Raw genomic sequence first — 13,199 nt, forward strand, 5'->3', positions numbered from 1 at the left:
GACGTTCAAAACCAACGCCGCCACCAGTGCATCCACGCGGCAGCAGTTCGAGACGGGTGGACGCGAGTTCCTCGACTACGTACTCAACAGAAACTTGGCTTTCATGCGGGGCATACACAACACGGTTCAATACTGGCAAGACCGCCGAAAAGAAGTCTTCGCTATGATTCGCCATTTGTGTAAGCCACACGCGTTCCTGACGCTTTCTGCCGGGGAACTGCACTGGGGCAGACTTCTTAAGAAACTTTAGGAGTGCTGTTTCTTGGGCGAGTTGGAAATTCATACTTGGAAGGGTAGCGCTAGTAGACACGGACTAGAGGAACACACGGACACACAGACGGAAGCACTTCCGTCTGTGTGTCCCTGTGTCTTCCTCTAGTCCGTGTCTACTAGCGCTACCCTTCCAAGTTATTAAGAAACATGGAACGGCTGTGACGATAGAAGAATTTGTACGGAGGAGTCACGGGTTACACGATCATCTTTGAGCAAGCTCCTGTAACATCATTCACTTCGTGGATATGGCGTAACTTCTTTTCCTTTGTTCCTGTCTAACCCCATTTGCCGTCAAAACTTCCATGTCGGCCTTCAAATAGGAAGCGACAAGGGGAGGTGGGGTTGGTTCTGACTTCCTGTCGCGGGCCGCAAGTTGCAGACCCCTGGTCTACGTAACTACGTAGACACCGTCCATATACGCGTGCGGTGAAGTGTGATCACTGGATACATTATGTGGAACTAAATTGTCTTAGCGTACTCCGCTTTCGCGTTGTTCTTGAATGAATGAAACGACCGCTGAAAAACTGCGCTGTTCGTTGTTATGTTGGTTGTGGTTAGTGCGTGGCTGTGATGGCCACCACTCTGAATGATATGCCCCTGTGACTTCAAAGGAAGGCTTGACTGCTAGTCAGAATGCTGAGAATGCTTTTGCCGTCTACGCGTTTATCAGGAAGCCAAGTACCCTGTCGCCTTCTCTGGTTATGTCTCTGTTGAGACACACGTTCTGGAATTCATTGCGAAAAACGCCTAAGTGTGTTCGTTTACTTTGTAAAGGAGTAATTACGTACACTATATCGCTCTTGAAAACACAAGGTGCAGCATATGTAATGAATCAAATTCTGCTAAATTACAATGTCACAACTTGGTAAACTTCTTATGGAAATGCTGACTGCCCCAGGCGGCGATGTTGATTGGAAGGCTACAGTTTTAGAGGCTAATATTATAGAAAGAAATAATGTTTTCTCTTTAGCGATCAGCTGTGTTTATAGCGCCTGACAATCAATGCAGCTGCTACGCGACGGGCTTCTTGAAAACCAGACAGCGGAGGCCTTTGAGACCGTCTTCAAGATAAAGATTCATGGCACCCGACATTTGGATAAACTCTCCCGTGAGATGTGTCCAGAGCTCGACCATTTCGTCGCTTTCTCGTCCCTGTCAGCGGGTATGGGCAACGTGGGGCAGACTAATTACGGCTACGCCAACTCAGCGATGGAACGCATCTGTGAGCTTCGAGCTGCGCAGGGACTACCCGGTAAGCGTTCAGCATGGTCGAGAGCTCTTTCTTGACAAAGCAGTAGTGCGGTGAAAATAACGCCCCATATAGATACCACGCTTAAACCTAAAATCCGCATAATCCCTACTCAGTGAGGCCTTATCTCCAACATTTGTATTTGGGATCGGAAGTCTTGATTGATTGAGTCAGGAGAGGGTGTTGTTCGACGTTTAATTGCTTTGATGATAGGCGTCATGCAGTAGGAGGTGTCGAAAAATGTTCGTATTATTCGTGTCGTAGAAAGAGAGACGTAGAAGATTTTGCTCTTATCGCAGTACTGACTATTTCCAATGGTCGACCTATACTTTCTGAGCTCAGGATGTGATTTCTATATCATCTCTGGGGAATGAATATTCGAAAGTTTTTTAGGAGAGAAATTTGTCAGTTGGCTTTTGGAAAACTCTCTTTTACAGAGAGCGGGAAGCAGGTATAGCGACAGCAGCATGTCCTAATGTTATACGAAATATGACAGCTAACTCTTTTTGATCCGATCTCGCGTAACTCTACACAACGCTGGCGTCTGGAAATACGGCCGCTACCTCGAGAGACGCGGTTTTTGAGCAGCTAATCGTATCAGTGGTGAAAGCTCGAAGCGGTGAGATCACAGCGCGTAGAAGGATCTCTGCTTCAGCCGTGTTCCTCGCCAGCGCTGGCGAGCTTTTACTCGCGAGTAGCACATTCGATGCGCGCACCGATCTTATGGATTTTGACTGAGCGATGTTACTGATCTGATACTGGGTAAAAGGCGTGAGCGCTTTACTCATGACCAAAGCAGGGTGCATGACTCATCATTCTTTGCAGCGTAGTCGCCCTGGACTGCGTAGGTTCAACACCATGCAGCACCACACGCGTTGCGCCTTCAATGTGAATAAAAACAATAGTAAGCGCCATAGAATCGGCGAAATTTTAGAAGGCTCCGATGCACCAAAGCACGTCTTCTACCCTTATAAATGCACATCCAACTCCTTGACCACCAGTCCAAAATATTGGCCCGACATAACGTTGTTCATGAGCTAGTAGAGGCAAAGTGCAGCTTCCGGAGAGGTGGAATAGCTTTCCGCTCTTGCCGCGAAGACAAAAATCGGTCAGAGACCGATGTTGCTCGTAGCCCGGTTTGCTGCCTGCTTAGGCGACGAAGTTTTCTGGTGAATTTTGCCGCTTTGGGCCCCTTCAAGGCCAAATGTGAATGCGCCTTTAGAGATTATTGGCGTCAGGAAAGGTTGGCTCGTGGACGCTATAGGCGCGCCCGCTCTTGACACATTTTTTCCATGAGGCCACTAAAAACAGAAAATAAACAAGATCATGATAGAAATTGTGACACGAACCCGAGGAGATAGCAGCTTCAGAGGAGGTTGGCTTGTAGACGCTAGGTGCGCTCCCTCCTAATTTTTTTTCTCCATGGTTGAAGCGAATTCCGTCCCTCTCATTTTTGTCGAATATTGCGACATCAAAAGACGTTGCAACCTCTTCACTTCAAGCTTCGTGACGTCAAAATGATGTTGCAGAAGAAGAACAGCAAACAGAGGGCGCGCTGCTCGCCGAGCTCCCGTCACTCAGCGGTGGCTGAAACGTACAGTCCAATAAATGTACACATAGAGAAGAGCTTCCAAGGTGAAGTGATGTAGTTTGTGTCCAGATTCCCCGTTCGTGGTAAAAGAAAAAGCTAACGGCGGCGTGCCACAATTATTGCACGGTGGCGGCGTCATCGTTCTCGGAACTTCAGCGGCGGCGGGAGCGGCGTGAGCAAGAACAGGCGGCGGCGCGGCAGCGCACATGTCTAATTGAAAGGCGGTAGTTTAGCGCTGGTGAAGACGATAACAAAATGAACACACACAGAGAAATGTCACCTTCTGCAATGACGCTTGGTTGCCTTCAAACGACGTAGATACTGCCTCAGTTTACATAGATATGCAACTACTCACACACTGCACGCATGTACACACACACACACACACACACACACAGAGAGAGAGACACACAACATCACGTGGTAAGATTTTACCGTTATTGAAGATTTTACCGAAAAGGTGCCATCTCCCCGATGTTGTTCGAACGCTGCAGGAATGGCCATACAATGGGGCGCCATTGCGGATGTCGGTGCATTCCACAACGTAATGGGCGATGATGCAACCATCGCCGGCACCACGCCCCAGCGAATCAGTTCTTGCATCGCACTCATGGACCAATTCTTGAACCAGAGGCATGCCGTCGTTTCGAGCTGCGTGAAGGCTGATCTCTCCACTGAGGACAACAGCAGAAAGCGGGGTCTCGTCGAAGTGATCGCACGAATCCTAGGTAGGTGGATTGGTGTTGCCAGTTAGTTACTGTTAATGTGTTAGATGTCCAGGAAATATTATTTAAGGCTAATAAAAACATATTTTGGCCCTCGTAAATAAAACAACAAAATGAATGACAGAAGCAGGCCTAGACCGGTACCTCGATACTTTCACAGGAATTCATTGTCACCGCATTACAATGAAAGACCATGAATGCAATGAGGTTCGGTTTGTTGTTCATAAAGCACGCACTCGTGCTTGGTAATAGAAAAAAAAGAAGCGGCTCTTTTGCGGCATAAGGAATCCTAAGAAGCGTTTGCAGGGCAAGTTTTTGTACACTCACTGCCCTCCTCTGATATATCCTGTTATCTCTGAGATAGTTAGATGTGCTAAACCTCGGCGTCAGATGCATGTAAGTGTTTCGAAAACATTATTTTCTGTATGTTCTATGTTCGCGCAGTGCGTGTGTGGCAGTGTCACCGCACCGTATAGCCGTTAGTTTAGAGTTCGATTCGGAGACCTCGACGAATTTTTCGTCAGATAGGATGCTTTCTTTTTGTTTATATCCTTGTAGCTTTGCGCAACCCACGGGTGGCTGCCAATTTTCCTTTTCATGACTAGTCGTTCGCCTCGCGGGATTCCGCAGAAATGACTAGCTACATTCAAGATTCGTATAGATAAGTGGTCGAGTTCGGTTAGCATGTTCTCAGGCGAAAGACATCAACACACGACAGATAACGATGGTGTGTGTGTAAGTAACCCCCTTTGTCTGTCGTCGTCTTCGCATCTTTTCAGATAATTTCAACGTGTTGGCACATTGCAATAAAAATCCTGACGTGAAGTCGTGGTTACGTCAGCATCATCATGTTTATCATCATGTCTTATGTCTACAGCAGGACGAAGGCATGATCGCCAGCCGACCATGGCCTGCGCGAGCTCACTCCATTTTATGCCTGTAAATTTCTTAATTTCGTCGCTCCATCCAAATGATTGCCGTCCTCCCACGCGCTTCCCATTTCTTGCTGTACATTCCGGTCTTATAATTCACCATCTCTAATCAGAAAATGGAGAGATCAAATTGGCAGCCACCCGTGGGCCTGCACAGACCAATGTTTTGCTTTTAATATCTACTTCTCTGAGCCACTCCGCCCCCTTTTTATATCTTAGGGCTACCCCTATCGTTCTTTCATTTCATGGGGCACTGCATCTTTTCCTTTTCGAGCTTCTTCGTAGTTCTACAGATGTCTGCCTCATTTGTTAGAACTAGGAAAATGCAATTGTTGCGCAGTGTCCGCTTTAGTGCTAATTGTAAGCTGCCGGTCAGGATCTCACGGTGCCTGCCATATGCGTACCAGCCCATCTTAATTCTTCAGAGGATTCCTTGTATATGAGTAGGCTTTCCTGTTAGTGTTTGACATTGATAGAAGTATTATTGTTTTACTGATTCAAGGGGTTGTCTCTCATTAATTTTTGTTATTTCACCAAACCACATAGCATATTGATCGAATTCTGCATATTCATCTTGAATCCTACTTTTAAGATGACTCTGTCCAAATCTTCAACCATTTTTTTCTTATAATTTTCGCCGCCATTGCTGAAAAGTACGACGCCGTCTGCAAATCGTAAATTACTAATATATTCCCCGTTAATCTTCAACCCTATTTCTCTCGAATCTTGTCATGTGAAAGATGCGCAACAAAGCGAAAAATGATAAGGGTAACGCTAAGAGATAGGCAGAGAGCAGAGAGGATCAGAGACAAGCAGGGGATAGCAGCAGAGAAGTTTTATCACCTTGATGGACCATTTTCTCGGTGGGGATCGTGCTATTCCTGTTGAGGACTAGCAGAGTAACTATGGAATCTATCTATCTATCTATCTATCTATCTATCTATCTATCTATCTATCTATCTATCTATCTATCTATCTATCTATCTATCTATCTATCTATCTATCTATCTATCTATATATATATATATATATATATATATGCGTACATTTATTTCAAGAACTGCTTGTCGGCGCAACGCCTGCAAAGGCACTTGTGTCTTTACTGAATCCAATAGCTTTTCGCAATTTAAGATTGCCATATAGAGCTTTTTTTGTTTTTTAACACGAAAGTGTTTTATGTCGGAATCCACCAATGCTTCACTGACGTATTTCCCTCACGGATATGATGTTGATAAAATGGACGCTAGCAGACAGATGAGAAAGAAAAACTATAATAAAAAGCTCCACCGCTGGGATTGGAACTCGGACCTCTGCATCCGCGACAATAAGCGCCCGGTGCTCTACCGACCACGCTACCGAGGCATATGCACAACGTTCCAAAAAAGGTGTCTTATATCTCTCACATATTCTCTCTCACACGGTGCTCTCTGTTGGCGGGGCTAAACGGGGCGGGGCGGTGCCGCCGTCTGTGAGCGGGGAGGTGAAGTAATGCGCCATGACACTAGCGCCGATCGAGAACGATTCGGCGACGACGTAGTTAAAGCATAGCCTCCGAGATTGCGCGCCGGCAATCGTTGTCGCAGTAGTGCAGCTTCCACATGCACCAACAATGTTTCTCCACCCCCGACTGCTTCGAGTGCGATAGCACCGACTAATATAACTGCTACAATAAGCGCTGAAGAAAAGCAACAATGTCGACTGGCGAATGTCGTGCCTTGATGGAGCGAGACGGAGGCCAGCGGGTCGTGGAACGCCTGCGCGCGTTCGCGGCTCAAGCTACGAACCTCTGCCTCCCGCGTTGCTGGCATGCATTACGCCGGTGTATGCATGAGCACAGTCATAGGTAACACTATTTCTCGCGGGCGCAGACCATGCCGTTTCTCTCCTTAATGGACGACGCTTTGAAAAAGTGTGCATCGTGTGCCAGTGTTTATTATGCTCTTGTCGATGCCACCTTTGCGCGGGATTCACGATACACGGTTTTCAGGTATATGTTAACAACTTCAGCTACCACACCGGAAAAATCATGATCATGGGCGTTAGTCGTCGCGATGGAGATGTGCCACTTGGCGTAAACGTGGGCGCATTTACGGGAAACGGGGCTATAGCTGCCAAGCACCAACAGGCATTGTACAAAATTTTAGATACCACTGCACAATAAGAACTACCTCTGTGAAGACACGTCTCACTTTCGTGTTATGCCGATTCTTACGACAGATGCATCACCCATCTTTTTTTTTATTCAGAAGTTGTCTAAATTATTTGATTAAGCGCATAAGGCGATGCAAAGTAGTGCACCCTTTCCTGAATCCAGCTTGTTCTCTAGGTTGCTTAGTGCTAAGTGTGGCTCACATCCTATTGGAACTATCGCCGTGAATGTTCAGTATACTGATGCAAGACGGCTGATGGGTATGTATTGAGCAAAGCAGTTAAAAACCTATATTCAGCCAAGTGAAACATGGACATATTTTTCGATCTTGCTTAAAGGAAAACAGAAACTACTGAAAACTGTTTAGTTTTTTTCGTGTAAATCTATATGAGATAGCCAGAGCCGTTAATACAATGACTAGCATGCAGCCCTACTTCTGTGCTTTCATGAACAACATGTTGTTACTTTGTGGAGACGTTGAATAGTACTGTTGTGTTGGTTCCACTAAAAGAGCACAGTTTTGAAGAGTGAACTTGTGTCCATGAAGAGCAAGTAAAAAAGACAAACATCAATTTTGCGGATTGACATATCAGAACCCCGACAAGATTATATTGGGAAAAGAAGAGGGAGAAGTCGTATGATTCTTGACCTCCCAGAGTTCTATGACGTACACCTAAATATATTTACAGAGGTGTTCTTGTATTTCTCCCTCATAAAAATGCGGCCGCCATGACCTGGACGCGTCCTCGAGCTCAGCAGCGCGACGCCTTACTTGACAAGCTACCGCGGCGCTTGCACAAAATCATGGCGAGAAGAGCAGCCATTGACTTACGAAAATCCCCTCTCGCACGGAAACGTGGCGCTCTTTATCAAATATAAGATGGAAGTGTCCGCAAACGCCTTCGCATATTACTAATCCACATATAAAAAGAAAACCCCTTAAGTGAAGTAGAAATTGGGAATTATGGTTTGCGAAATAAGGAATGGAGAGCCAATCCAAGCGAGCCGCTCGTGCCAGTGGCGCCCTGGACTAAGGAGTCAACGTTAAGGCCTAATTTTCCTTTCTAATAAAGCCTCCTTCCTTCCTCCCTTTCAAATTTCACGGCGGCGTTGCATTTCCGTGCGTTATTTACCGAGGAAACGCGAAGCTGTGTCTCTGGCGCTGACCTTATACCGGGTGTCCCAGCTATCTTTAGCCAAGGGTTAAAAATTACAATATTAGAGGCAGGCGAGTGAAATCAGTTGCAAATTGCTGACAGCCACCTTGCGCGCTACAGACAATTTTTTGTTTTGTAATTAACTAATTTGTTAATTAGGACGATTTAACTAATTTGCTAAATATTGACTTTAGGCAAGAAATGCTGCTTGCAAAGTTCGAGAGCGTCCTCAGAAACCCCAACTGCATTATTTGCGATAAAGAAAGTCTCACGTATACCATTTTTTCCAAGCTGCAAAGAAAGCCCGCGAAATACAAAAAGAACCACGTGACTAGCGCGCTCGCGCGCCGCGAGAATGCTGCCCTCAGCCGAGGTTTGAACGAACGAACATCACCTGCGGCCGGGACTCGCCGGCTCCGTTGCAGCGGTGGGCCTATAAGTGGGCGGTGGTTTCTTGGCCCGTTGCCAGCCAGCTGCGCGCGTGACGGTGCAAGTTGTAGCGAGCGCGAGCCAAGAAACCACCTTTAACTTATCGGCCTATCGCTGCAACGGAGACGCCGAGTCGCGGCCGCAGCTGATTTCGTTCGCTCAAACCACGGCTGAGGGCAGCATTCTTGCGGCGCGCGAGCGCGTTAGTCACGTGGTTCTTTTTGTATTTCGCGGGCTTTCTTTGAAGCTTAGAAAAAATGGTATACGTGAGACTTTCTTTATCGCAAATAATGCAGTTGGGGTTTCTGAGGACGCTCTCGAACTTTGCAAGCAGAATTTCTTGCCTAAAGTCAATATTTAGCAATTTAGTTAAATCGACCTAATTAACAAATTAGTTAATTACACAACAAAAAATTGTCTGTAGTGCGCAAGATGGCTGTCAGCAATTTGCAAGTCATTTCGCTCGCCTGCCTCTAATATTGTATTTTTTAACCCTTGGCTAAAGATAGCTGGGACACCCGGTATATGCTGTAAAATTAGAAGGATAATAAAAACCCTTCAACAGACACAGTTGCGCGCGTCCATGTAAAATCTCCAAGGCAGCCACACCACACGTCCGATGCAAAGGGTCCGGTAGACCTCTCTAGGCTATCGACGTAGGCTTCTCATGTTTATATTCTGAAACCGACGATTTCGTCGGTGGCCCCGCCACGGTGGTCTAGTGGTTATGGCGCTCGACTGCTGACCCGAAGGTCGCGGGATCGAATCCCGGCCGTGGCGGCTGCATTTTCGATGAAGGCGAAAATGTTTGAGGCCCGTGTACTTAGATTTAGGTGCACGGTAAAGAACCTTCGGTGGTCGATATTTCCGGAGCCCTCCACTACGGCGTCTCTCATATTCATATCGCGGTTTTGGGACGTTAAGCCCCAGATATTATTATTAATATTAGATTTCGTCGGTGGGCAGCACCGACACGCAAATGTCGATCCACCACGCTTTCTGGCGCGTGCGCAATGTCGGCCTGTTTAAAAATTCGCGTATCGAAAATTTATATTTGTTCGCTAGGTCTAGCTTATATCGCAGGCAAGGTAACTGAATAGCACGAAAAAAAAAAAAGAAGTGACGCTGAGATGCGCTCATAATCCCAGTTCCGAATCAAAAACCAGTGAGCTTCTTGTTAAAGAAAGCAGTTCGCGTAGGTACTTTTCGTCATCGATTAAGTAATCAGTACAATAATATTAAAGCCGCGTTACCTTATTTTTGGCATTCTCACAGCTCCCTCGTTTCTCGCACAGCGCACGAAGCATTCCTATTCCAACGCACAGCAAAGGCAAATAAACAACAGGGATCACCTGAGATGCTGTGGTGTGCGACTGGTTTCGTATTCGCGCGTAAGAGAAGATGATGGACGACCCTTGAGGCACTGTCTACAGATCGCGCTGTACATATTGGATAGCAGGGATAAAGGGACAAGAAAGGTCAAAACTAAAGCTACTGTGCCGTAAGACGCAGAAGGTTGGGCTTTGAGTTTATTAGAGTTTTTTTAAGGAAGGAAAATGCAAATTAGGTAGACGAAGCACTGGACCGAATTAAATGAAATAATGATTACAATGTTTCTTTTCGACCTTGGTGACGCACAGGTAAAAGCTGACCCTCACATCATTCCTCTCTTCATAGATTCGCCCCCCCCCTTTTTTTCGGAGCGCCTCAGAAAAAAGGGGGGGAGGACCTCCAGCTGAGAGCACCTCAAGCTGTATTATAACACCTATATGAATCAAGAAATACATCGACCGAAAGTAATAAGGCCGATAATTGGTTCACTGCACACAGTTATGTGCAGCTACACTGCAGTTGTTGAAGCCAGTAATAAATTCGGCATAATGGCGCACACCAATACAGCACGTTTTCATATCTCATTTCAGCAGTTTCAGCACGAGGGTAGCGATGTTAAAGCAGTAAACATTAATAATTGAAATAAAAGCAAGTCGTATACTTTGGAACCTTAAGTAATGTGGTGGTACATGATGCGTACGTCACTCATTTTTATTGCTATTTCAGGCTTGAAGGATCCCTCAAGATTGAGCGCAGCGGTTTCTTTGGGCGAGCTGGGCATGGACTCACTTATGGCCGTAGAAGTGAGGCAAGCAATTGAACGACACGTCAGCCTCACGTTGTCCATGAAGGAGATCCGGCAGCTAACCATCGATGAGCTACGTATTTTGAGCGAAGGCACCACAGCCAGCGAACGAGCCTAACAGGGGACTATCGATGTCAATATTGTATTGATATTATTACTACACATCAATATATTCCATGTATTTGCTCTTTGTCGGATTTCAGTCGTTCATTATTTCCACGTTTTTCTTGCTGCATTCCTGTACAACTGTTCCTACGGTTTTAAATTGTTTCTTTTTCCTCTTGTTTGTGCAACAAACGCTCACTCACAATGAGGTCATTTTACGCCAAATGTCCCAGCCACTGTGGATATCATCTCAAATGTGATCGAAAAAAAAATAGTGCTGAGTTCTTGCGTTGAAAAGATTACATTGCTAGAATATATCGAAAAGAAAAACAATTTTGGTCACGTGGGAGGCTTTCGAATTTCGCAGAATGTCGTCTGAGTGACGTATCTTCATCAATTAATTTTGAGAGTATCGTTTCGTCTTCCAATGCCAAATTTATTTTATATAATAAGCAAAAGTATCTCCGCAAGGTTGTCGAATCTCAGTTATAATACAGCAAATTTTCTGCCACATTCGCCTCCTCAAGCTTTGTGAAAACGTTCTATGTTTGCACTTTTTCCCTTCTAATACCGCGCTATGTATCAACATCCCAGTAATCAATACTTACTCTACGGAAGGTACATTTTGCGACCAAATTATTTTCAGACTACTGAGGTTTGTACATTTGACGAGAAAAATCACAAATTTGCGAAAATCTTCGTTTTGGGCCACATTGAGACGCAATTTACACCATGGCGTGCCCCAGTTAAAAATCATATTTATTCTTCAATCGAAAGCAAATAAACGGTTATTCTTGTGTGGCAACTTTTATCCTTACAAGTTTTGCTTGAAAAAAGAAAACAATATTTGATGTTCCCCATTAAAGGCTGTGAGGGTGAGCAACTGGGCGTGTTAGTAATGCATGATTCGAATTTGTAGGCGCAAAGAAGACACGGACGAGAAGGGAGACACACACACAGGGCGCCACTGCCAACAATGTTTATTCCAAGAAAAACAGATGCTATTTATGCACACAGTGTTGTCACGTTTTTTGCTGCGCAGTCGCATTGAGATATTGCAACTCTTTCTGCGATAAAGATACGGAGGCCACACTCACGCAACGATCACCGGCTTCAATAATCTTCTGTGCCTCAATTATCAATCTATTCCACTTGTCTCGACTTTTGGCAATCACGGAACATGCGCGCCCTGTGTGTGTGTCTCCCTTCTCGTCCGTGTCTTCTTTGCGCCTACAAATTCGAACCATTAAAGGCTATTTTCCCATTTGTTCATACGGCGGCTTCGTGGTTGGAGTTGTCCATTGCCGCCAATGGGAAACTTCAAAAGTTATGTTCTTCCTTAAAACAAAAACTATAATGATAAAAGTTGCCATATCAGAAGAAATATTTATTTCCTTTCGATTGAGGTATAAAGCTCATTTTTAATTGCACCAACGCGTGGTGTAGATTGTATTCACCTGCACTTATAAAAATTGCAGATTTTCGCATTGTGTACGCATCAATTTATTTAACAGGTGAGTCCGATTATTTCTTTCCAGTACAAAGAACAGTGCCTTCCGATTCTAAGGCACTGAGTTGAGTGCTATGATGCCTTGATCAAAATGGTCCTTCTGCCCTGCACTCTATACTACCGGCGCAGATTACCTTGTCCGGGCCATCATCTACTCAGCTACGTGCAGTGCAAAATACATTTTTGATAATGCAAGGACATATTTTCTGGCAGCTTTCCTGCATATAATTTCTTTGTGTTTCGCTGTTTTGTTTCTATTTTACTTAACAATTTCCTTCTATTTTCGAAAATACTAATTTCGTGCTTAAATGCGACGTTTTAGCGACTGCCTTCTTTAGCATTCAAATGCGTGTAGCAATGAATACCGAGACGAACGCAGAAACAATGATGAAAATCGGTGCATCAAAACTGAAGCTATCAGTATTCAACGTTGAAAGCTGGAGTAGAAGACGGCAAGAAGCTTTCCCTTTTGCATTTCACTCTTCCGCTGACTTCAATGGCAGGCACCGCGCTCCAACGGAAGCCTTGCCTCATGGTGTCCTTCACCTACTACCTTGCCACCCCTTTTTTTGACGGCGTTGTTACCATGGTCACGAAGAACCACGTGCGCCGGCTAGCTGACGTTCCCATGGTTTGTCGTGTGGTGTACACAATGAGCCTGGACGGTCTGAGAGACCTCGAGCATGGTCTCCTGTGACTGAGCGATGCCCTGCATGCCATGCCGTATGCGGACGCGCCATTGCACCTCTACCTTCGGAAAAGTGCCGCCAGCCGTCAATCAACTCCGCTGCCTTCTGTCGTCCGCCTTCGATTGGGCGACTGCATTCACGCAAGACAGCGCGCGCTTTAACTTCTTTATATATAAAGCTTCCCCTGGGACTTTCGAGGGTGCGCTACTGTCGACTTCTTCGCGGCAACACAAACTAAAGAAAAAAAAAAGAC

General features: G+C 45.5%; 1 protein-coding gene across 1 annotated transcript in view; it reads left to right on the forward strand.

Annotated features, from left to right (window-relative positions):
• The window catches only part of LOC119391859 (fatty acid synthase), a 306,146-nt gene extending 295,386 nt beyond the window's left edge, over positions 1–10,760 (forward strand). The window contains exons 23-25 of the mRNA XM_037659508.1: positions 1,282–1,525; positions 3,608–3,841; positions 10,564–10,760. Of these exons, the coding sequence (XP_037515436.1) occupies positions 1,282–1,525; positions 3,608–3,841; positions 10,564–10,760 (675 nt within the window). The remainder of the gene's footprint in view (positions 1–1,281; positions 1,526–3,607; positions 3,842–10,563) is intronic.
• Positions 10,761–13,199: the final 2,439 nt, after the last annotated feature.

The sequence above is a fragment of the Rhipicephalus sanguineus genome, chromosome 4, assembly GCF_013339695.2.
Source record: "Rhipicephalus sanguineus isolate Rsan-2018 chromosome 4, BIME_Rsan_1.4, whole genome shotgun sequence".
Lineage (NCBI taxonomy): Eukaryota > Metazoa > Arthropoda > Arachnida > Ixodida > Ixodidae > Rhipicephalus > Rhipicephalus sanguineus.